The 25,130-nt window shown below is 37.0% G+C and overlaps 1 protein-coding gene across 1 annotated transcript; it reads right to left on the bottom strand.

Moving 5' to 3' along the window:
• Positions 1-16,891: 16,891 nt before the first annotated feature.
• On the bottom strand, positions 16,892-17,713 carry LOC149239158 (uncharacterized). The gene has a single exon (XM_089369773.1). The coding sequence runs from the start codon at positions 17,711-17,713 to the stop codon at positions 16,892-16,894; it is 822 nt and encodes a 273-aa protein (XP_089225899.1).
• Positions 17,714-25,130: the final 7,417 nt, after the last annotated feature.

The raw sequence follows: 25,130 nt of genomic DNA, 5'->3' as shown, positions 1-25,130 counted from the left end.
AGTGAAATTTGCGCACCTATGTTGGATACTATAAAGAAGGCAAGTCAGCCTTTTTGTTGGATCGAGGTAGAAGAAAGAAGTTTCAGCTACTGAAGAAGAAGATCACAGAGAGACTGATCCTAATATTGCCAGATTTTAAAAAGATTTTTCATGTTCACTGTGATGCAAGTGGTACGACCATTGGAGTTGTACTTAGCTAAGAAGACAAACTTTTTGTGTTTTTCAGCGAGAAGCTGAACAAAAGCAGGCATAAGTATTCATCCTATGAAAAGGACTTTTATGATGTTGTCCAAGCACTAAAGAATTGGAGACACTATCTATTGGGGAATAAGTTTGTTTTATTCTTGGATAATTCCGCACTGCAGTATGTGATGAAACATCACAAGTTGAATCACAAACATGATAAATGGGTTGAATATTTGCAGATTGTCACCTTTGTGTTGAAACAAATCAGTGGGCAGGCTAACAAGGTGGCAGATGCATTGAGTAGAAGAGCCTTACTCTTGCAGGAGAGTACTATACAAGTGATGGGTTTTGAGAACTTGAAAGATTTGTATCAGAATGACACAGATTTCAAGGAGGCTTACGAAGTGTGTCAGAATCCTTTGGTGAGAGAAAATAGTCTGTGGTTGGACTATAATTTGCAGGAGAAGCTGTTGTTCAGAGGGGGATGGTTATGCATCCCCGACTGCTCAATGAGAGAGAATATCATTTGGGAGAAGCATAGTGGAGGTCTAACCAGACATTTCAACATCGACAAGAAATTAGAGCAGCTCAACCACTTTTATTATTGACAAAAATGCGCAGGGATGTGCAAAGATTTGTGACTAGATGTAAAGTGTGTTAGTTGGAAAAAGAACACAGTCAAAATATGGGACTTTACATGCCATTGCCCATTCCAAGTAGACCATGGGACTCATTCAGCTTGGAATTTGTCTTGGGTCTACGAAGGACACAGTGGGGTTATGATTTGATAGTTGTAGTAGTGGACCAGTTTTCGAAGATGGCACATTTCATTCCTTGCAGAAAAACCAGCGATGCCACTCACGTGGCCCACTTGTTCTTTACAGAGATCGTCAGACTACATGGTCTACCTAAGTCCATTATCTCTTATAGGGACGTTAAGTTTATAAGGCACTTTTGGCGCACCCTGTGGAAAAATATGGACACACAGTTAAGTTTTAGCTCTGCTTATCACCCACAGACTGACAAGCAAATAGAGGTGGTAAACAGAAGTCTAGGAAACCTGCTACAATGTTTGATTAGTGAAAATTCATGGATGTTGGATCGAGTACTTTCCCATGCAGAGTTCACTTACAACGACTCGCCCAATCGAAGCACAGGTTACAGTCCTTTCCAGATCTTTTATGGCATGCATCCTCACAGAGTGCACGAGTTGTGAGATCTAGGACAGAAGGAAAGATGGATTGCTGATGGGGAGGATTTTGCTAAAGCGATGAATGATTTGCACGAGCAGGTGAAAATAAAATTGCAGGACAACAGTAAAAAATATAAGCAGCGAGTAGATTTGAAAATGAGAGAGGTACAGTTCAATGTAGGGGATGAAGTCCTCATGCATTTGTGCAAGGAGCATTTTCCTAGAGGTGCATAGAACAAGCTAAAGTACAAAAAGATAGGTGCCTACAAAGTTCTCCTAAAATTTTCAGCGAATGCTTATGAAATATAGCTGCCACTAGGAATAGGCATCTCGCCCATCTTTAATGTGGCAGAATTGTTTCCATACATTGCTGATCCAGAGAAAGACAGTACAGCACGGCCTACACGGGACACCCAAGATGGAAGTGAGACTTGGATGAGACAAATGCCTTACGTTGAGCCCCCGAGATCGAGAGGATCCTCGACACTCAGGTGGCCCAATGAAATCGACGAGAAGGGTATCTATAATATTTGGTCAAGTGCAAGAACTATCCTATTGAGGACACTTCGTGACTTGATGCCAGGCAGATAGAGTAGGGGAGTTATTCAGTCGAGAAGCTCATGGACCAGAGTCATGAATTTTTCTTACCCTGGGAGCCTGATGCAGGAGCATCCATTTAAGGGCACCATGACTGGGTATTGGTCTCCACCATGGTGGAAAGACTTATTAGTGTTTAGTTTCTTTATGTTTAAGTGGTCAAAGCATAATGTAGGGACTTGTTTTTTTTAATTTCGTGATTAGTTAGGGAACAATATAGTTAGTTAGGGTCACTGTCACAATTTTCTGTTTTTTAGTGAGTGATTATCGTATAACCATTTCTTCCATTTAGAAAACAAAAGACATTTAATATTAATTGAAAATTCTTGCAGTTCCAGAAGAACCGAATGAGTTAACAGTTATGTAACTAATAAAAGTAACAACTAAAGCATAACTGTTCACAGTCCAAGTAACTGTGGGCAAACAGTACAAATATGAAATGTAAATCATTCTGAGGGGTACAACATATGAGAAGAGTAATAGAATACAGAGAATAATTTTCTTTCATTTGAGTCCATCTGTAACGGTCATTGAAATATTTATCTACTTTTCCCTAATCATTGAATAAACCAAAATAAGTAGATATTGTCCATGCATAACCTTTTCATTTATTTTTCTCTCCTAAGGAACAGAAGGTGGAGAACGAAAATTGCACGAGAACTTCTAGTACGAAGGCTGGCGAACAACAAATAGAATCCACGACTGAAAGAACCAGGCACATTACGAATAGTGCAACCAAGAACGAGTATATAAATGCTGAGTAACAAAATCCAGGACAGAGGTAACAAATACAACCGAGTACATTATATTTCCTTTCATTCCAAAAAAAATATTTGTATACATATGACAGAGTCCAGGGATAACCCAAAGAACAACTAAAGAACCAACCAAACCAATAGAACCCCAGACGAGGGTTCTGGATGGCCTCCAAATAGTATTTTTACAATTACACAATTGTGGATTACAAACAAGGGTCTGTACAAATTAACCTAGGTCGCATAGCAACGATAGAGGAGCATAAGCGAACAAGAACTAGGACTCTGTCTAACAAAACTGACAGAGACTAATAATAAAAACAAGTTGATAACAATGGCAGAGACTACCGGGAGAGAGCCGAAGTGTTACACTAACCATGCCAAAGAACGAACCCCCAACCTGTGCAATCAAAACAGGGCAACATTGTCAGCCCAAACGAAGAGTAATGGATAGCGAAAAGCAAACAAAGCATAAGGAATTATCTACACAGTGAACGAATCGATTACCTGGAGGTTTAGTTGCATGGGAGAAATGCAAACCCACTGAGCCACAGTCCATGGTGAAATCCTGAGACTAAGGAGCCATTCTTGTTAGAGTTGGAGGAAGACAGAGGAGAAAGACAAATCATGGAGAGATAGCTTACCTGGAGAAAAATTGCGAGCAAGAGGAGGCCACCGCATCTGTGACCTGTAGCATGCACATCCATTTATGAAATTTAATAAACAGGAGAACCACAATAAAATTAGAACAATAGAGAAAATAGAATTCAAGTAACTGAACAAAGCATACAGTAGCCATTTTTCTTACACAAGCGAGTAGAACTGTCACTTTGTTCCCAAGGAACTGAGCCTATAAGTCACCAGGACAAACGCAGGTGCAATACTCACAAGCAGCACAGCCCATAGCCAACGCATGTAGAGCGGTGGCTTACCACCATACACTTGTGGTACGAAAAACTTTCTTCCAGATCAAACCCTCAACACAGCAGAGTTGCAGAACAAAAAAAAGAAGAAAGAATAACAATAGAAGGTAGGGTTTTGGCATAGTCTGAGGAGTGGGGAAACAACAACCAAGGCAAGGACCACCAACACAGAGAAATTAATGACTGTCATAAATTCCACCAAATGCAATCTAGAATCATCCTAAGTTTAACTACTAATCACCATTGTTAAGTCACAAAATCACTATTTGATCATTTACTTACTGATTAGTGCATTTTTGTGTTTTTTTTAGTATTATTGCGTGGAACTACAGGCTGGTTCCACCAGTTTTTCTCACAAATACATAATACTTTTAAAATGACCATCTATCTACTTAGTGAGTCAAGCATCATCATTACATGTCCATAAGCAGCATATGTGGAATGAAAATTAGATTTTTCGATATTAAAATATAATATGATATAAAAAAATAATATAATTCTAACCAGGATTTTTGCTTGAAAATTTCTAATTAACTCACCAAGTTTTTTCCAACCATGAACAGAATCTTCTAGTTCCCCCAAACTAAGATAGACTTGCCACTAGAACCAACAATCTCTTCGATTTTTTGGTAGTTTTCTTTTATAAGTTTAATTCCCAGAAGATTTTTGGAAACCTTGTGCCTTTTAGTTTGTTTTGTTTTTTTTTGACAAAGATAATTTCTTTTTCTTTAAAGCTTGCATTTATTTCCCACACTTATTTATTTATCTTCAAACTTAATATCTTTCTCCATCTAAGATGTTTATTATAATATTTCTCTCCCATCATAATATGTATTTTATTTTCCATTTTTTCTCCTCTTAATTTTGTTAGGATATTTTTTTTAGGGAAAGTGCATCTTGGATTTTTGCACTCATAGTTGTTGTTTCCAAGTGGTAAGAAATATTTTGACTTTGGTGCTCTTTCTTTGAGTAATTTCCAACATTTGACTTATTAATAATAATAGATTATGTACATCACACTAGTTTATATTTATCACATTGGTTCACAAATCTAATGAGAGAAATTTCCAACATTTAACATAGTAATCACACTAATTTCTATTGATCATGTTGGTTCACAAATCTAAAAATATTTTGACTCTCTAGCTCTTTCCTTCAATAATTTCCAACATTTTACTTATTAATAATAATCTATTAAGTAAATCACACTAATTTCTATTCATCACATTGGTTCACCAATATAACAATGGTTTTCCTATCGATCCATTTCTACAAATAGTAAATCATTAACATAGATAAGTGAAGGGTATTACAATCGAATTGAAATGGAAAATCTAAGATCAAAGTATTTTTCTCTCAAAATCACTTGACTAAACAGTCTCTTGGCATGTTCGAAATAATGAACTCCATCCAAAATGATATGTGGTGTGTAGACTCAAGCTGTTGTCTTCATATTCTTTCCATTGAAAATTAGCTACCAAATTTAGGGCATTTTGGCTACATATTACATCTGGTTCAGGCCATTAAGCTCCACCTGATTGTTCCTTCAAATTCTACATGTGAATACAGAAATAAATACAACAATAAATGGTTACACAATTCACCTATCATTGACAAATTAAAATAATTTCTCAGTACATTAATAAAATGTATTTTTAATTTATTAATTCCACGCTCTGCGCATAGCATTGGTGTTTGATTGATACGTGGACGAGCCATCCAACCCAACAAAAATGTTGCAGAAACTCAATAAAACCTTTTGTTTTCTCTTTATTGTTGTTTGCATAAAAAAATACATATATTAATCATAAAATATGCATGTCATTAAAAAAATTACAAATTCAGCCATACACATGACAAATATTCACAAGGATAATCAAATCTGAAAAGGAAAATAATGAAAGATTTAATGCAACAATGAATATAGATGGTTACACTTAGTCTGATGGCCACGGTATAATAACGTATAATAATACATAATATAATTTTGTCTATGAAATTTTAGAATATTATAGTTCTCGATATCTTAGGTATATTTATCTTGCAAAATAGTTTTAAAAATAGATGAATTTTATGGAACATTTAAAAGCCAAAAAAAGAAGAGAAGTCACTCATCCAATGTTTTTACTCTTGACCTAATTGTTGGCCATGTCGTTCCAATGTGGCAAGGGAGAAGGCTCTTGTGGTTGATCAATGTTCTTTATGAGGGTTGCCTCCATGTTTTCCTTTGGGAGGCTCAAAGACATCCTTTGAATAGGAGAAGCACGAGCGTTGGAGGTTCAAAGTGAAACCAATTGAGGTAGAATTGCTCTAATTTCATTATTTGGAGCTAAGATTTTGGAAAAGTGAAATCAAGTAAGGTATAATTGCTCTAATTTCATTATTTGGAGTTGATATTTTGCAAACTTGAATATCCCACAACTTCATTTTTCATGATTTTTAAATTTTTAAAATGAATTTTCTTATCCTTGGTTTGGAATTTAACATCTCGGGCCTCTAGTCAATTCTAAAATTCCATAATTTAGGCCTCAAATCATTCCAAAAGATTTCTTATGCTATGTAACTCCATAGTCCATCCTAGTATGTGGGAGTATGTCCTTCATGTTATTGCAAGCCATAGTGGAATTCCAATTTTGAGTATTACTTTTACTATAAAATGGAGTGTGTGAAGAAAATATGGTGTTGTTGCACCCAAATTTTTTTTACATCCGAGAGAGAATGATTTAAAAAACCCAAATCACAAATCAAATACTCTATTTAATTCTTCATGTTACACAAAACAAGTCATAACTCCATGGTGTATCGTGACATTGTATAACCACCTCTCATGGATCCTTAAATATGGTGACGCATTCATTGACATATGCCTACAAGTATTGGTCTAATGGTAATCATGCTCTACTTAAAGTGGTACTAAAGTATAGGTCACAAGCTCAATTCACACAAAGCCTGTGTTGGGGGTACATCATTACAAGATACAAGTCAACACTCCCTAGTGTATCGCAATATGCTTTAAATGCCTCCTATGGTTCCTTAAATCTGAAGATGGATTTGTTAACCACTAACTCTAGATTTTGATCTAATGAAATTTTTGCTCCATTTAGGAATTTGGAATTAAGTGTCATTAATTTCAACTATAGTGTCAATGATGTCAAAGGAATCCTTGAGTAGGTCTACAATTTCATTAATTTTAGTGAAAGCGCACATGGAAGCACGGGTGGGGCCAAACCATGATCAAGAAGAAGAGAGCAACAATGGAGGGCATAGCAAGTTGATGGAGTATATTTGGTGCATGAATATAATTTTGTCTTTCCCGTGTTTTGCTTGTGTAGATGAAATTTGGTGTCTTCTATATGCATGAAAGGTGAGGACTAGTATAAACCCTGAAGGAAGGGGTCTAACATAGGCTAAAGTTGTCATACTGGTGTGACAGTCCACATGGTGTGGATACTATAAAAGCTTGGTGAACCACTTATCAGTACTACATGTAGGGGGTTTTCAAGACAATATTTAAGACATTTTTCAAGTCAATTTTCTTAGCTTGAGACAAAAAGAAAGTTGTGTATTGTCTTAAATATTGTCTCTAAGCAGGTGTGGAAAAATTGTGTGTCTCAAAATTTTATTGTCTTAAAAATTTGTCTCTATAAAGACAATATTGAACACATATTATTATTGTCTCTATAGATACACATGAATTATTGTTTCTTAAGAGACAATTTCTTTTGTCTTTCTAGAGACAATTTCTTTTGTCTTTTTAGAGACAATTACATTTTTTTCTCTTTAGAGACAATAATTGAGATTAAAAACATAGTCTATAGAGATTATAGGTCCATAATTTCAACTACTGTCTCTCTACAGACAACATGAAAAATATATTAAAAAAAAATTAATAAAATCTTTTTAAATGTTCTACAATTACATTATAGGTCCATAGATTCAACTATTGTCTCTCTAGAAACAATATGAAAAAATATATTTAAAAAAATTAAATAAAATATTTTTAAATGTTCTACAATTACATTTTTGTCTCTTCGGATACATTAGCTGAGATTAAAAAAATATTGTCTATAGAGACTATAGGCCCATAATTTCAACTATTATCTCTTTAAAGAGAATATGAAAAAAATATGTAAAAAAAAATAAACAAAATCATTTTAAATGATTTTTTAAGGTGGTTTCAACATTTAGAGTTCCCAAATAATGATTCTAATTAGCTTAAATATATGTTCTTTATGGTAAAGAAAATATACAATTTTTTTGAAGTTAACAACAAGGTCATTTTAAATGTAAAAGAAAAACAATTTCCAAAACTTAACAATTCTCGAAAGCAACCTTGAAAATAATAAGGCAACACACTTAGATTTGCTGAATGACTTATATTTGCTGAGAATATATTCATGTTATCGAATTTCATTGAATTTGAACATGCAAGATCCTCCGTTGGAATTTCATTTCATGATATATTATGAGGAAAAATAAAAGTGTTCAACATTTCTCCATCCTACAAGAGAGTTTACTTTCTCACATATAAAACCAAAAGCTTAAATCACATTAGATGGTGGAAAATTAAATTTGTATGTAGTGGTTAGCTCCACAATTTCAATAGCCGTATATAATTGGAATTGGCTTCCTTGATAAGAAAAAATAAATAAATTATAAAATGTATATTCATTTTAATTTACAAAAATTGTAAAATGTATATTCATTCTAATTTACAATTGATTGGCAATCCTGCGTTCATGAAAGTGTCTTCATGAAAGTTTGTTTTACAAAAGATGGAAAATTGACACACGTGCTTGCAACATGATATAGTATTTCTTCATTATCACTTGATTTGCCTTTCCCCAACGGTGTCTGGTACAAACTCAAAAATGGTATTCCAGAAGATATTTTGTGGAATATCCAAAGACACTTGCTTCAATAGCTTCATGTCTACCTGTTGTTACTGTTGCAAAAAGGCCCAGAGCTTTTAGAACCAAGAAAAAATTTAGAATGTCAAGAAGTAACTTTAGAGAAAACTATCAAAAGGAACGTCTCTCAAATGATTTTTCACAATGACCATGAAACAAGTTGTTTCCTTTACTTGGGGGGATACATCAAGTTTTAATCTATTGATCCGTCAACAAAAGTAGAGAGAAAGTGAACTGTGATCATTGAAGGAAAAATATTAATAAATTAGAAATCTTAAAATAATTTATTTTACTGTATACTTTAAAGGAAATAATTTTCATGACATTCTATAAATATTAAATATTAAATGGTTGCTAATTAATCCTTTACTAATTTTAGTAATATACATTTCAAAATAAAATACCTACACAAAATTTCAGTAACATAGATTTCTAAATAAAATGCCTAAATATTTTGTTTATGATGAGGACATATAATTGAAGAGGATATTCTAATCCTCTATATGAAAATAGGAAATCTTTGATTAAAATTGAAAAGACTCTCAATTTTCTCCGTGACTATTCTAAATGCAGATAATATTGCTAGACTTGCACCTTCTCCCATTGCAAGTCCATTAACAAATGCTACGTGAATCAAACATGAAATTTTTTCTTTTAAATTAATGAAATAGGAACATAATAATTGGAGGAGAAATCCTCCTCTTCTATTTTTATAAAAAGTGTTGGAGGGAAAACAACTAGCGATGATATCTTAACTATGTTATAAATGAGAATTATGGAGAACTCTGCTATGTATACTATCTATTATAGTTTTAGATGGCAAAGAAAGCATATACATAATCTAATAAACTTCAATTATATTGAAAAGATCCATATAAAATCTAAGAGACATTATTCTTCCCAAAACACTAGCACGAGTCTTGAATGACAAATTGTAGTCAATTTTAAAATATGAGAAATTAAAAATGGTGTAAACAAAAAAGTGGCAGTCCTCACCAGATTTTTCTTGTATGTATGGATGTGATAGTACAGCCAATAGATTTTGTACATAAGATTGATAATATGTTTGTGTGCAAAAATGTTTACGGGTCATGATTGATAACATAAAATCACTCATGAACAAAATAAGATAAATTAGTTATGTCCATGTGCAGTTGAATATTTGTTTTGAAGAAATAGTGTTGATATTTACTTTTATAAGTATTCTTTTAATCCAAATAATTATCTTTTGGTTATATATAAGAAATGATGACATATTTTGGTGGTCATTTTCACATCAATGAATAAAATTTTAAATATTAACTATTCTATATTTCTAAATCCATATTTACTTTTTCACATTTACCTAATACAATTATAAAATTATTATGCGAATTATCTCATGAGATTAACCAAATAATACATTATTAAATAACAAATAACGTTGATCTACCTACATCAACCACATTTACCAATGTGGTTGTACTAACTGCCTTTCATATATATCTTTAACACTGGTAAACTTTAAAACAGAAAGACGAATTAGAAAATAGCTAACAACAAGATTAAAATGAGACATAAATGAACATATTCTACTACTTAAGCTTGCAATCTAATGGTCAACTCCTCTGAAACTATACCCAAGATGTAAAGCTATCATTTTAAAAAATATTGGACATTAACCTGCCTTTACATAATACAATGCCCGCAAGTCTCCCCCAACACAAAATGCTTGCCAAACCCCTGAAGGATATAAAAATATGTCAACTAATGTTTGAAAGTGGTACATTATAAAAAATTTGGCAACAAAACATTGCAATCCAAAAGAGTAGAGAGTTTTACCTTGATGATAATCAACTCTGCACCATTTTCTTTTTCCCATTTTTCATAGAGCTCAGCTAATCAGATTACATGAATATCATATTAGAGGATTTTTCAAACCAGTTTAAGAAAAATTTCATCACACTCTATCTCAAATTACATACTTAAAGGAAAATAAAAGGGTGTAAAATCCCTAGTAATGTAAATAATTATTACTTTAAGCTCTTTTGTTTATTTAACTGTGACTTTGGAAAATAGTACTTGGTAACAAGTTAGTTGAACAAAAAGAAATAATTAAATTAAAACATTATGTTTAATCAATAAATGAACAGGCAATTTGAAGCTACCCAAAATAAGTATTTAAACTTTCTTTTGCAGAAAATGTTTCAACTCCTGATTAGTTTCTTAAAGAATCTTCTGGTTAAACAAACAAATTCGATTAAATGAAAACATTATGTTTAATGAATAAATGAAGAGACAATCTGAAACTACCAAAAATATGTATTTAAACTTTCTTTTGCAGAAAATGTTTCAACTCCTAATTAATTTCATAAATAATCTATGCAAATAGCGTAAGAACTATCTCAGGGTAATGATAAATTCTTAACTGTAAATCAGGGAAGAAATTATATAAACATTAACTGAACCATTCAAGAATTATTGCTTCTTCATTACAAAAAAAATTATATTATACTAATATTCATGAACACTATGCAAGGGAGGAACCAAAGGTGTAGTATTGAATTTATAAATAAACCCCATTCGAAAATGAACAACTTAATCAAGAATTATTGAGGTAAGAACGTGACAATATCAAATATAGAGAGTTTATGCCTAACTAAGATAAAGAGTGCTCCATCTCCACACTCATTGAAAGCGTTTGCCCCCCTAGGATGAGACTCGTGTCCCGGTTGGGTCTATACTCGTGTCAATAGGTGTTGTCAATGATTCCTTTGACTTGTGGATAGTTCAAAACAAAACCTACACTGTCGACTGCAAGGTCGAGTCCGTCTAGTGCTAATTTAATTTGGAAAACACCAATGAAAATTATACTTTCTTTTGCTCAATATTCAACCCTAAACTCTAGTTGGTAAATATTTCTTGACTCATAAGACTTAGTAATCATTTAAAGAGAACAAAGAAAATAGTTCCAATATAATTCGAACCCTAGAACCAAAAAAAATGAGCTATCAAGCACGAGTAGGCCTCTTAGAAGGGATTGAGTAAGAACTTGATAAATGAAGCAACGACAACTATGAGAAGATGACGACGACTGCTGGGAAGAAACAAGATTAAAAGGAATTGAAACTAAAACCCCATTTCATACCAACAAAAAAATTACAAGTCAAGGGTTAGTCGCACATTAAAATTCACAATATCATATTAATCAAAGATACCAAAAGAAAATTTAAGATGGGTTCAGTTACCTGAGTGCTGAGACCATTCCTATAACTAAAACCCCTATTCATGGTAGCAGTAACAGAGTTATTAACCTTGATGATTACTGGCTCATAGAAGCAGAAGGTATCGAGCAAGGTTATGAGATACCTGGAGCCGCATTGGTTGTTTACTAAATAGTGGAAACCCATAACTGTGATGTTGTATTCAAACCCTCGGCGAAGTCTGCTATTCTCAGTGGAATAATTAATCAAACCCTTGATGAAGTCTGCTATTCTCAGTGGAATAATTAAACAAAGTTTACTCCTCTCCAAAATCAAATATTGTGTCATTTTTGGGCTTAAACCCTTACTAAAAATTGCAGAGCTTTCACATCTCAACGGAACCAACAAAATGAGACACAATTGCCCAGCTCAGAATGATTGTATGGTTACCCTAATCGTCTCTCTCTATCCACCATTGATCTGTGCCAAAAATTCTATAACCATTCATCTATTCAGGAGTCTCGAGATAAGAGCTACCACCTGGTGATAGATCAGCTCCCTGAAGAACTTTCGTCTAGGTGAGTGGGAAGCCTCTTAGTTTTTTAAGCAAATCTCAAGATTGCAACCTATGGTTTAACTATGGTTGAACTTGGTTAAGACCGCGGACACAGTTATGGCATTAGTGCATTGAACAAATATCTAACAGTAATGTATTCCCAAGCTGTGCACGTAATTATTAAATATTAACATAACGTCACCCTCTAAGAGCTATACATATATGAGGTGTGTAAAGAAAAAATATGGGAACTATATACTTCGAACGTAGTCATGAGTGGGTATCATCAATCTATGGAAACAATATTCATTGAAAAAATAAGTGATGAATGTGTATAGAATAATATCCTTAGTAAGAAAGCATGCAAAATGATTCTTTGGAAAAAGGAACCTCAAAGAATTCAATTTACTATGTACTTTTACAAGCCATTTATTGGTCAACTTGAGTGATCATTAATTTTTTCTTTCAGGATGGGTCTGTCTAAATTACAAAAAGAAACCAACCACTTAAAGTAAGTCCATTTATAAGAATAAAAATAGAAATTTAATTAAATATATTTGTCTTGAGTTTAACATGATTTTAATAAAATTTAAAAAATGATTTGATTAAATAATTAAATTAGTTTAATAGAGCAATTTTTATTTAGTTTTCAAATAATTTGAAAAAAAATATATCAATTTGACTTATTTTATTTTATTTTGATTTTTATTGAGAAAATCATCAATTCTAAAATTATCAATTAATTAATTTGGAAAAAAAAATTCATTATCTCTATTATTAACTACCAAGCCAAAAATGATATGTTTAGTTGAATATTCCTTCAACATTTATCGTTCAATGGAACACTACTTAACATTTTGTCTATCTAAGAACAATACTGAGAAAAAAGATATTTTCAAAATGTGTGTTTTAACTCAATTTTTTAATTAAAAAGAAAAAATAAGCAATAAATAATTTGTATATATTCATTAAATTAAAAATTTAACTTGCAAAGTAATATCTGTCATTTATAAACCATGATTTATAAAACCTCCATCCTATGATTGTTGTCAACTATTTCATCACAAATATATATACTAGAGGCCAAGCTAGTCCATGCTCATATTGTTCAGACTAGTTTCAAGGAAAGCACTTCCTTAGATATGAAACTAGTTATCATGCATGCTAAGTGCAACAGTTTAGTTGATGCCCTCCTGCTATTGAAGGAAGTTTCCAATAGAAATATGGTTCCATGATCAAGTTTGATAGTGGCCTAGGCTAGCATGGCCATAGTGACAAGACCTTGACTCTGTATCATGAGATGTGAGAATCAAACATTTCCCTAAATCAATTCACTTTTTCTAGTGTTCTCCAAGCCTGTGTTTTCTTGGCTACTTTCAAACATGGAAAGAAAGTTCATAAGAAAATGATCCAAAGTGGGTTTGAATTCAACATATTCTTAGTGTTTAGCCTCATATGCATTTATGTATGGTGGAAGATTTAAGGATTCATGCCATGTATTTTACAAAATTCCTCAAGAACATGTTGTCTCATGCAATACAATGATTGCAGGTTATGCGAGATAGGGGATTTTCTTGGAGGCTTGAACCTATTTCACTAGATGCAACAAATAGTTATCCAACCAACTAAATTTACCTTTATAATGGAAAGAAAATGGCAGAGAGGTTCATGTAGACATAATGAAAATTGGGTTACACAGTCACATGTTTGTGGGGAGTGCTCTCGTATACATGTATGCTAAGTGGTATCATAGACGATACTATAAAGAAAAGGAACATATATGATGCAGCCTTAGCCGCTAATACCCACATTATGCAAACAAAAATTGCAGGTCTACTATGTACCTATCATGTACATGTCCCAGGAATTACATGTATTCCATACTTTTGGAAAAGTTCTCTTAGATCAAGGTTTTACCCAACGGAAATATAACATTTAATGAAAACTCACCTTATGCAAGGTTAAGTGCCTAAGTGGAAATATTTAATCTAACTATGCCAAGTTTAGACTTTGGTTATTTTTCACCTCTACGCATATTAACCATACCCTCTTAACTCTGGTCTTGGATTAACCGAATGTTAACACTGGTTGCACTGATCCTCTTTTGGAAAGTTTTTTAAAGAAGGAGCCGAAGCTTTCAGCTCTAGAAACTTCATAACAGAAGTCTGGTAAATGGTTGGGACAGATGGAGTTGAGGATGTCAGTTTGGGCTCCTTTCCCCTAATAGGATGGAACTACCTCAAGAGATAATACCTTGTCCCATGAGAAGAGGAACCATCTCCCATCCATTCATGCTATATAAACCTCCCTTTCTCCCAAGCACAGGCTAGTGTGGAAGGGTTAATGTGGGTGTGTTAGTGTTAATTAAGTCTGGAGTAATCAACAAGTTTTTTTTTTGTAAGTCAGAAGTATATATTATAATACAAAATATGTTACAAAAAATCTGCCATTGCAGATCGAGGCCTGAGAAAGACAAGTTCACAGATACAAGATGCAGGCCCTGACCGTTTAGATAACAAAAACTACCCACACACCACGCGGGGTGGCCAGACTAAATAGCGATTACATATTACAAAGACACCAACAAAAACTTAGACTGCGACATAGTTACATTAAAAAAGGATTTCAGAAAAATACTGCATTTGACTGAATGCGGTAGATTAAATAGTGGCAAATTACTGTGGTGGCATCCCAAACTGGCTGACCGTGTCCAGACCTTGCTCCAAGACATGCTTATCTACTCTTGCCTGCATGGAATGATAGTCATGAACTTCCTTCGAAGTTGCCTGCTGCTGACCATCATAGAGCGGAGGATCCGGGCTTAGCGTCTACCTTAGAAGTTTAATGAGCAGAGTCAACTTTTTGTTTACAGACTCCACCACCTCATGCACTGCCGAGATTTTGAGATCCAATGTCTTATAGATCTCGTACAGACTATTCAGTTGAGCCTCAGAGAGGGAGTCCTCCCTTTTAGAATGCTGCTTCTTTTCTTCCCTAGAGTCTGAGGCTCTCGCTAGCAGGGTTTTAATCCTTCAGCTTTCCGCCTGCGTACGCACGAACTGTGTTGCTCGCTTGGAGGCTCTGCCCGGGTCCTTCAGCCAGTCGACCTCCCCTGCAATGTCTTCCTCTGTGCGTGGAAATTCCTCCTCCTTAACCGAAGATTCCATATCAGCAATCTTTTGCTTATTCTTCGCCGCAGTTCGGGTCTCATACATCTTCTTCGCTGTTTGAAGCTCCAGGTTTGTAGTTAAACTTCTGCAGCTTCCCGTCTCCATAATGCTCGCCCTGTCCTTCTCTTGATGACCAGATCGCAACCAAGAAATACAGCAACCGAGAGAGATGCCCGGAGAAAATGTAATGGATCCAGTGCCTTGGCTGGCTAATAAATAACCTTTCTCCATTAGGTTGCTCATGATATGCTTGTCCTTTCGAAGCGAAGTGGTAGTACTATCACCATAAATTTTGAGGAGAGCCATGAATCCCAAGTGATGCCTCAAGATTTTAAAATGAATGTTGTTGTTTTCTTCCTGAGTGCGTTCGTGCCAAGTGTCCCTCCTTCTTAAGATGCGGTGGCGATGGACTCTGCGGCATAACCTGTCATAAAACCATTCTATCTCCGCCTTTTGTTGCCATAAATGTTTCCTCTGCACCGGTCCTTTCGTCCGACGCCAAAGATCAAAACTCATCACATTTCTGGCCAGTCCCATCATGCGTTGCTGTGAATCCCTGCCCTTTACCGGTCACGCCGGTCTGTGTTGCCTAGGTCCTGCTGGGCCAGCTGTAAGCACTTTTCCTTAAGGCTCGGACAGTCCACCTGTTGCCAATAGCTGTCCCATTCCCCTTCTTGGTTATCAATACCAAAGTTTGCCAAGTAATCCACCAGCCCATTAGCTTTACGTCTGACCGCCTGAAAGACTAACCCGTTCATTCCAACAATCAACTCTGCAATATTCTCCATCACCTTGGCTAGCCTCCAATGTTTCGTGGCTCTGCTTGCCTTAGTACCTCCATAGATTTTCTTTGCGACTGAGATAACCAGAGACGAATCGCCTTCCACTATCGCCTTGCTTGTCTGTAGATTATTTAGGATTCTTAGCCCCTGCTCTAGCGCCGCGAAGTCCATCTCGTTGTTCGTGCTTTCTCCCAGCTCTCTGCAATAGATATGAAGAATTTCGCCAACCTGGTTCCTTATAACACCTCCTATACCTGCCAGCCCAGGGTTTCCTCTGGACGCACCATCAAAATTTAGCTTCAAACCTCCCTCCAGCGGGCAATTCCATCTATTGGCCTCCAGATTTGGTTGCTGCTGGTGTCTCGGCATCGTAATGCTGTGGATAGCTTCCAATTGAAAGCTCTTCAGGATAAGTAAGTCTCGATCTGATGGCTTTTCTTTAGGATCCACTTTACATTTTGTCTGAATTAACTGTTTGATGTTTGTTAATATAGTTTCTTTGGAATGCTCCGCATTTCTGTATTCATCCTGGAATATTCTTCTATTGCGTTCTTTCCATATTGTCCACAATAAGAAGCCTGGCAAAGTTTTCCAGATGCTGTTGACTCTTTGGTTATTGGAGAAGTTACTTTTCCAATTCAGGATGGTATTGATCCTCTGTCTCTGTTGGAATCTCTGAGAATTCCCTCCATCCAATTCCATAGGTGATTCGCCCACTCACAAGAATTAAACAAGTGGTTTATTGTTTCTTCTTCGACTAAGCACATTGGGCATCTGGAAGGTCCATTGAATCCTTTTTTGCGTAAGTTATCCCAAGTTAGGGTTTTGTTTCGCATCAGAAGCCAGAGGAAAGTCTTAATTTTCGGCCAAAATAGGTTGTCCCATACCTTGTTGCACCAGGGCACTGCCTCCTCCTGTTCAGCCTTTTCTATTATGTCCCTTGCTTCTTTTAATGTGAAGTTACCACTCCCTTTCATACCCCATCTCAGCTGATCTTCTTCTTCTGTCTTCCGAATCTTTCTTTTTAGTAACTGATCATTGACTTGCTGTATGCTTTCATTTCTTTCAATGTTGTTGCCGCAATTGAGTTTTATCCATTCCCTCCAGTTTGGATCCCTGCTGTTCTGATTCCAGTAATGGTGGACTCTGTACCTGCCTTCATTCTGGCTGAATAGTTTGAGAGAGGATAGTTCTGGGGTACCCAGTTTTGGGAGTTGCTGCCAGGCATCTTCCCAAAACAGGGCGAGCCTTCCATTGCGTATTTCCCAAAAGCTATTCTCTTGCACTAAGCTCTGGTTTTTTCTCGCGAGGTTCCAAATGGGTGAGCCCTCCGGGACCTCTTGTAGTATTACAAGATCCTGATTGTTGCAGTCGGGAATGTATTTTTCTTTCCAATGTCTAGCCCATGGCAAATTGGGCTCTTTAATCCATCTCCACCATAATTTTGCACCACAGGTCATGTTCACGATTGAAGGATCCACAAGATTTAGTCCCCCAATAGATTTCGGCTTGCATAACTTATTCCAAGCTACCAGTGCCCATTTTTTCTTATCCCCATTACCATTCCATAGGAAGGATTTCTATATGGTTCTAATTTGCTGTAGAATCCCCTTGGGTGCTGGTAGCATAGATAGTAAGTACTGTGGTATAGCCTGTAACATAGCCTTAGTTAGGGTTAATCTGCCAGCAAAGTTAAGTGCCATGTGCATCCAGTGTTTACATTTTTTCTCCATGTTGGCTATAATCTTCTCCCAGTGCACTTTCTGCCCAGGTTTGAGAGTTAGGGGAGCCCCTAGATACTTCGATGGTAGATTGCCTATCCTAAATCCAAGAAGTCGAGACAGATGAGCCTGAATATTCAGATGAGTATGGAAGAAGAAGATCGTTGATTTGGAGAAATTTATTTCCATTCCTGATGCTTTGCTAAAAAGATCTAAGATATTTCTGAATGCCAAGGCCTCTTTTACTGTGGGGATTCCGTGTAACATGGTGTCATCCACAAACTGTTGATGAGTGGTGGCAGGTAAGGAACGTATTGGTTGAAGACCCTTAATAGTTCCTTCAGCTTTCTTCTTGGCTATGATTCTGCTGAGACCCTCCATGAGGATGACGAAAAGGAAAGGGGACAAAGGATCACCCTGTCTTATTCCACGTGAGGGTGAGAAGGGTTCAGAGGGAGCTCCATTAACAAGGATCGAGAACCTTGTGGATTTGATGAGGGCTAGAATCCAGCTGATCCATTGCCTGCAGAAACCGAAAGCATCCAATATAGCTTCTAGGTACCTCCAGCTCACCTTGTCATATGCTTTTGAAAGATCGAGCTGCATTAACATCCCTGCTTCTTTCCTTGAGTGGAGGGTATGGATCATCTCCTGAGCAAGGAGGATATTGTCTAATATTTTCCTTCCCTTGACATAGCCCGATTGCTCTGCTGAAATGATGCCCGGAAGAATCGGCTTCAATCTATTGGCTATGACTTTTGATATTATTTTATAAATGACATTGCAGAGGGCAATAGCACTGAACTTTTCAGGGGTATTGGCTTCCTCAACCTTAGGTATGAGCGCTATAAAGGTTGAATTAATGGATTTTAGAATTGTTCCGGAGCATCTAGAGTCATCAATAACATCCCATACTTCCTGCTTCACAATGTGCCAACAAGCCTTGTAAAAGTTGATGGTGAACCCATCCGGTCCTGGGGTTTTGTCGTTTGGCATGCTTTTCACAGCTTCCTCCGCCTCTTCCAATGTGATTTCCCTACAGAGGGCCCAGTTCTGATCAGAGTTGATAGATTTGGGTATGGCTTTTAGAAGTTCCTTGATGGCTTCCTCTCTATTTATCTGCGGTTCCTGTGCTATGGAGTTGAAATGTTCTTGGAGCAGCGCTGATATATCAGGGTGGTTCTTCAGTGGCTCCCCATCTTTATTTTTTATCTCAAGAATTTTGTTTGCACTTCTGTAGTCTAGAGCAGATCTGTGAAAAAATTTGGTATTCTGCTCTCCTTCTTTTAGCCATTGAATTCTTGATTTTTGTTTCCAGAGAGTTTCTTCTTGCCTACATCTATTGTGCCACTGTTGAGTTAGAAATTTCTCCTGCTCCGCAGATTCCTCATTATTGTTCCCAGCTGCCCAGTCTTTGTGAATCTGTTCCAATTTCTCTTCTATTATGGTTTTCTCCTTAAAGATGTCCCCAAATACCATTCGGTTCCACTCCTTTATCTTATCTTTGATAATTCTTAACTTCTTCTGCAGATTAAACATTTTGGAACCTTTGCCTTCCAGGGGTTCTGACCACCATTTCTCCACCAGCTTGAGGAAGTTAGGGTGATCCAGCCAAAATTTTTCAAATCTGAATGGTTTATTCCTTGGTGTACCCTGAACCGCAACTGTGATCGAAATTGGCCAATGGTCCGATCCTCCACTTGGAAGGATGTCTGACTCTACGGTGATGCCATCCATTATGATATTTTCAGAAATCAAAAATCTATCCAAGCGAGAGGCAATCATCCTTTCTCCCCCTCTCCTATTATTCCAAGTGAAGTTGCCACTCTTGGGGAGAATGTCTACCATTTTGACATTATCAATGAAACTTGTGAAAGCCTCCGCATCCCTATTAAGTTTCCTTAGACCCCCTCTCTTCTCCAGAAGGGTTGTTATCATGTTGAAATCTCCCCCCAGAATACATTTGGACATTGGATATCTAGCAATAAGTCTATATAAGGAATTTAAGAAACTTATTTTATCTTCTGTTCTTTGTGGTCCATATACATTAACACATAAGAATGATTCAGAATTACCTGTGGGTTGAACTTCCACAGCGATGAAGTGTTTGTTCGCTTCTGCAGAGATCACCTGAATATCTCTTGTGTCCCACAGCATTGCTCGGCCACCTTCCGGCCCTGACTTTCAACTTCTAGATAGTTTATGTTCCTTCCGATCTTCTTGCTTATCGTGGCCATGCTGGAGCTGCTGCATTTGGTTTCTTCTAAGAACATGATTTCTGGTTTGTATTTCTGAAATTTGCGCTTCAATATTTTGTGCTTTGCTTGGCTGTTAAGCGCTCTTGCATTCCATGATGTGATCTTCATGACTAACTTTTGATTTTATTGGTAGTCGGGAAGGCGCTGAGCGCCTTCATCTTCCCTGAGTTTATCATTATCATACCTAGCTCCTGCAAAGCTTCACCACTTGTCCTTCGGCCTCTTCTTTTCTTTTGTTTGGAGCTGGATGAGTTCCATAGAAGACTCTTTGAATGGATGCCATTACCTCTTGCTATACCTAGCTTCCTGTTCTGCCTTTCTAAATATGCTTTCTGTCGTGCTATGAACAAATCATTGACCTTCTAGATTTCTTCCTCAGGTACATTTTCTATGCCTTGAGTTTTCCAGTTCTCAACTATAACTGGTAGATTCATCCCTTCCTTGGCTAGTACCTCCTCCAGCTCGAAATTCTCGCTGCCTCCATCGCTGGTTAGCATGTCTTCATCCTCCTCCGGCTCTTCTAGTCGCTCCTGCATTTGGACTTCCTTGGTGTTCTTGTCCTCTTCCGCTTCTTTCTTGGTTCGTTCTTCCTCTTCCTTACGCCCCTTATTTGATGTTAGGGTTCTGTACCCATCCTCTGAGTCTGTTTCTAGATCCAAGATTTCAAAGGTATTACTGTAGTTGTTTCTGTCTGTTCCTGCTTTGTTTATTCTTCTTCTATTGGCTCTCTACCTTGACTTTGGTGTTATGAAGTTATCTTTGCCTTTGTTTACCTGCTCTGTTTTAGTGTCTTCTTCCTTCCTGTTCATTGGACATTCCCTTATCAAATGTCCATGTTCATGACATTTATGGCATCGAAATGGGATCTGCTCATAGTCTATTGCCTGAAAGTAGTCTTCATCCCTGTATTCGAGCCATAGCCCCTCATGCAGTGCCCCCGATACATCCATTTATACACATATTCTTGCGCATCAGGTGTATTTCTTTTGCAAAGTTGCCTCCGAGGCTTTGATAAAAGTTCCCAGCTGATCTCCAATTTGTTTTAGAGCATTCAGACCCCAATAATCTATTGGGAGAGAGAATAAACGAATCCACACTGGAACTTGAGTAAAGGATTCTTTTTGTGGAGCGAAGTTTGATTTCCATGGTCGCATGTACAAACCAGCAGAAGCCATGAAATATGGGCCTCCATCAAAAATCCTATCCTTATCTTCCAGGTTGGTAAACACAAGTGTGAAGAAACCTTTAGCTCCCAAGTGCAGTTTGACATCCCCTCTGGGCTTCCAATGTTGTCTAATCCATTGACATAAGGCCCTTTCAGTTGGCCACATACCCATAAACTTGCATATGACTGCATGTTCTGTCATGTGCTCTCGGTAAGCTTAAATCTCTGGATCCGTGATTACAACCCAGAGATTGTCAGTTTTTATTGGTTTGCAGATCCCGTTCGTTGTTGGTTGTCTATTGGGTCTCGAGCTTGTGTCCCCTTTCTTATCTTTATTCTCCCGCCTATTTTCTTTGTTCCCCCTACCTTCTTCTGATTGTGTTTCCTTGTTTTCTGTCAGTTTTTGTCCTGAAGTGTTTTTATTTTCACTATTTTCCAGACCCTCATCCTCTGTTCCTTTGACCTTTGTATTGCTGTCTAGTTCATTGTCTTCCACTTGTTTTTTCTTCTTGTTTGTCCCGCCACTCTGCTTGAAATCGTCATACCCCGAGATCCTGACTCCTTCCTTCACGTTCTTCCTCTGTTTCTGCATTATTATTTGTTTATACGTAGGGGTCCCAATGGACCCCTCTGCACCCATCCGGACGGTCAGCTCTTGACCCTTTCTGAACAGTGCTGCTATCCGAGATCTGTGCACTTCCAGGTCTGAAGCAATTTCAGTGTTTCAGAAACCCTCGTTCCGCTCCTCTCACCATTCTCCGATCGTCGCAAGTCATTTGATGTGCATTAACTTTTTTGGAGTAATGAACAAGTTTTTCATAGTTATAGCTCTATATTTGTGTGTGAGGGAAAAGTTTGAATTTGATTTAGTATGAAGAATAAAGGGAAGAGCCTTAAAACTCTCATTGTTGAGGCCATCATGGAATGCTAACGGAAGTTTTTGGTAACCTGGATTTGTCGAAGGAGAAAAACAACGCCAAGACAATGGTTGTAATCTCTTCTTCATTTAATATATAAGAAACTCTTGATTGATTTCCTACATAATGTGTCATCTCACATGTTTATGAATTAATACTTGTTGACTTGTTAACTAGGTTGAATTACAATTTGTCTATTTCATGATTGTTGTTTTTTGTTTTTTACCTTCTTCAGGTGTTCGAAGAAGGAAACGGGAGATAGCTGGAGCGAGAAAGTAAGGTCATCACTAAACGAGATAAGAATACTAAGAGGTAGGCCCTCTTAATTGGTTCTAACATAAGGAAATATTCCATAGAATGTCTTATTAGTGGCTAGACCCACAATCGGGCTAGAGGAATTATTTGTGTCCACGCTTAGAATTTTACTTCACCACACCTGCCTACTGCCATCTCTTTGGTTACTACAAAACAATGCAATAAAATAATTTCAAAAACCAGGAATTTATTTTCCTAATGATATGCCCTCCAGTAAAGAAGAAGATAGTGGTCACGACCTCGAGACAAGGACCCTCCACACGACAACAACAGATGGAAAAGGTCATGGAGGAGTACGAGGACATCTTCATTTCCCCCCATATCGATGCCTCTGCACTGTCAGGTCAGGCACTCTATCAATCTAACCACAGGTGCATCATTAACCCATGGACCAATCTATCGATGCTCCATTTTGGAGAACGATGAAATCAAGAGGCAAATTCAAGAGCTGATATAGAAAGGTCACATTCGGCCAAGTTCATCACCCTGTGGGAGCCCAATCATGTTGGTACAGAAGAAGGATCAGACTTGGAGACTCTGTATTGACTATCGGGCACTGAAAAAGATCATTGTCCAGAATAGGTACCCGATCCAATGGATTGATGACCTTGTGGACCAACTCACAGGATAAAAATATTTCAACAATATTGACTTGAAGTCTAGATATCATTAGGTACCAATCGAAGCCTCCGATGTGTGGAAGACTGGCTTCAAAGCCAAGCAGGGCCTTCTCAAATGGTTGGTTATGCCTTTTGGGTTGACGAATTCTCCTACAACCTTCATGAGTCTCATGGATGACATCTTATGACCATTCACCAACTCATTTGTAGTGGTATAATTGGATTACTGATGAGCACTAGTATTGCAGCAAGGATGCTGCAACTCTTGGGCTACTAGCTTTACTTATCAACCCTGGGTTCAGACAAAATTGGAGGTGACAGTGCTATATGCACAAGTAAAATTGAAGGTCCTACGTGTTGTCATTGTTCACTTGGCGAGAGACCCCAGGGGTGCCAAGACAGACTTCTATAGAGTTAGAAGAAGAATAATTCTTTGATGGAAGAAGAGCAAATCTATTCTAAGAGAGCTACTCTACTGCAGAAATGAAGACAAAAACATGTAATGCTAAATCACACCATATCCTAATTAACCATTTAAATAGCTATGCTAAGCAAAATTTCTAAATCAACACTAACCTAATGCTACTATTTAAGTTACAAAAATAAAGAGCATCAAACCATACTAATGTGTAAGCAAGGAAACTAAACTGAATTTGTTTTCACTTTATTTGGTTTTTTTGGTGTTTGCGATGATCGGACAGTGTTGGAGTCTAATTGATTAACCAAATCAAAGTTGAGGAGTGGTAGCATTTAAATGATACACAGAGCAATGTGCGGGAAGGAGTCAAAAAGAAGAGCAATCGAAGATTGAAATCAGTGAAAGGAAGATGTAATGAAGCAGCAGTGCATAGGAACTGTTGGATCAGTCGGGAACAATATTAATGGGAGATGAGCGGTCGAGATCTTATCGCAGGAGATTATGTGAATATATTGATGATCAGGGTTAATGAAAGATGAGCGGCAAAGATCTTATCGTAGGGGATTAAGTGAATATATGGACGAACAAGATTAATGGGAGATGAGCAGTGGAGATCTTATCACAGGGGATTAAGTGAATAGATGGATGAATAGGATTAAGGGGAGATGAATGGAAGAGATCTTATCATAGGGAATTAAGTGAATAGATGGATGGATCGATCAACAAACAGGATTGATGAAAGATGAGCGGTGGAGATCTTATCGCAAAGACTAAGTGAATAGATGGATGGATTAATCAACAAGTAGGATTATGAAAGATGAGCAGCGGAGATCTTATCGTGGAGATTAAGTGAATAGATGGATGGATCACATCAAGTCACGTGTCAGCAGAAGGGTGGAAAATGTGCAGAATGATGGAGTGGTCTTTGTAGGTGGTAAGCAGTTTCTCACGTGACCTCAAAGGTATAAGTGAAATTCCTAAATTTTACGCGATTAGCCTATGTGAGTGACACGTAGCAAGAGAAAACCACTTTTCTCATGTGCTCTCAATCGGATATCGGTCGTGCAAGAATTCATGCGAGATTGCATGATAACCGTTAGATCATGTGGGATTGATCAATGATGGAGATCGTCCAAGCTAGTTGACGATCAGGTGACATGATATTCGTTGGATCAGGCGAGCTAGATCGACGGTGGAGATCAACCAAGTTAGTGGGTGAGTGGGTGACGTGATAGCTGTTGGATCAAGTGAGGCAGATCGGCGGTGGAGATTTGGAGCGCATAAAGTCAAACATTGAAATGAATATGTCAGCTATGCGACACACAATTTAATGGTGATTGGTCAGGTTTGTTGTGGATCAGACGATAAGGAAATCTACGGGTATAATCTGATTAAGACGTGATTTATTAGCTTCCGCTTAAGAATTTCGTGCTGAAGGAAATGAGAATATGCATGAGATCGTA

Source organism: Pinus tabuliformis, chromosome 8 (assembly GCF_031772625.1).
Source record: "Pinus tabuliformis cultivar Carrire ecotype Pingquan chromosome 8, CPIR1, whole genome shotgun sequence".
Taxonomy (NCBI): domain Eukaryota; kingdom Viridiplantae; phylum Streptophyta; class Pinopsida; order Pinales; family Pinaceae; genus Pinus; species Pinus tabuliformis.
The sequence above is the reverse complement of the archived record's forward strand: the minus strand, read 5'-3'. Positions and strand labels throughout refer to the sequence as shown.

What these genes read in the sequence shown, in the direction of transcription:
- LOC149239158 (XM_089369773.1), bottom strand. Translation starts at nt 17,713, where the DNA reads ATGACCTGTGGTGCAAAATTATGGTGGAGATGGATTAAAGAGCCCAAT.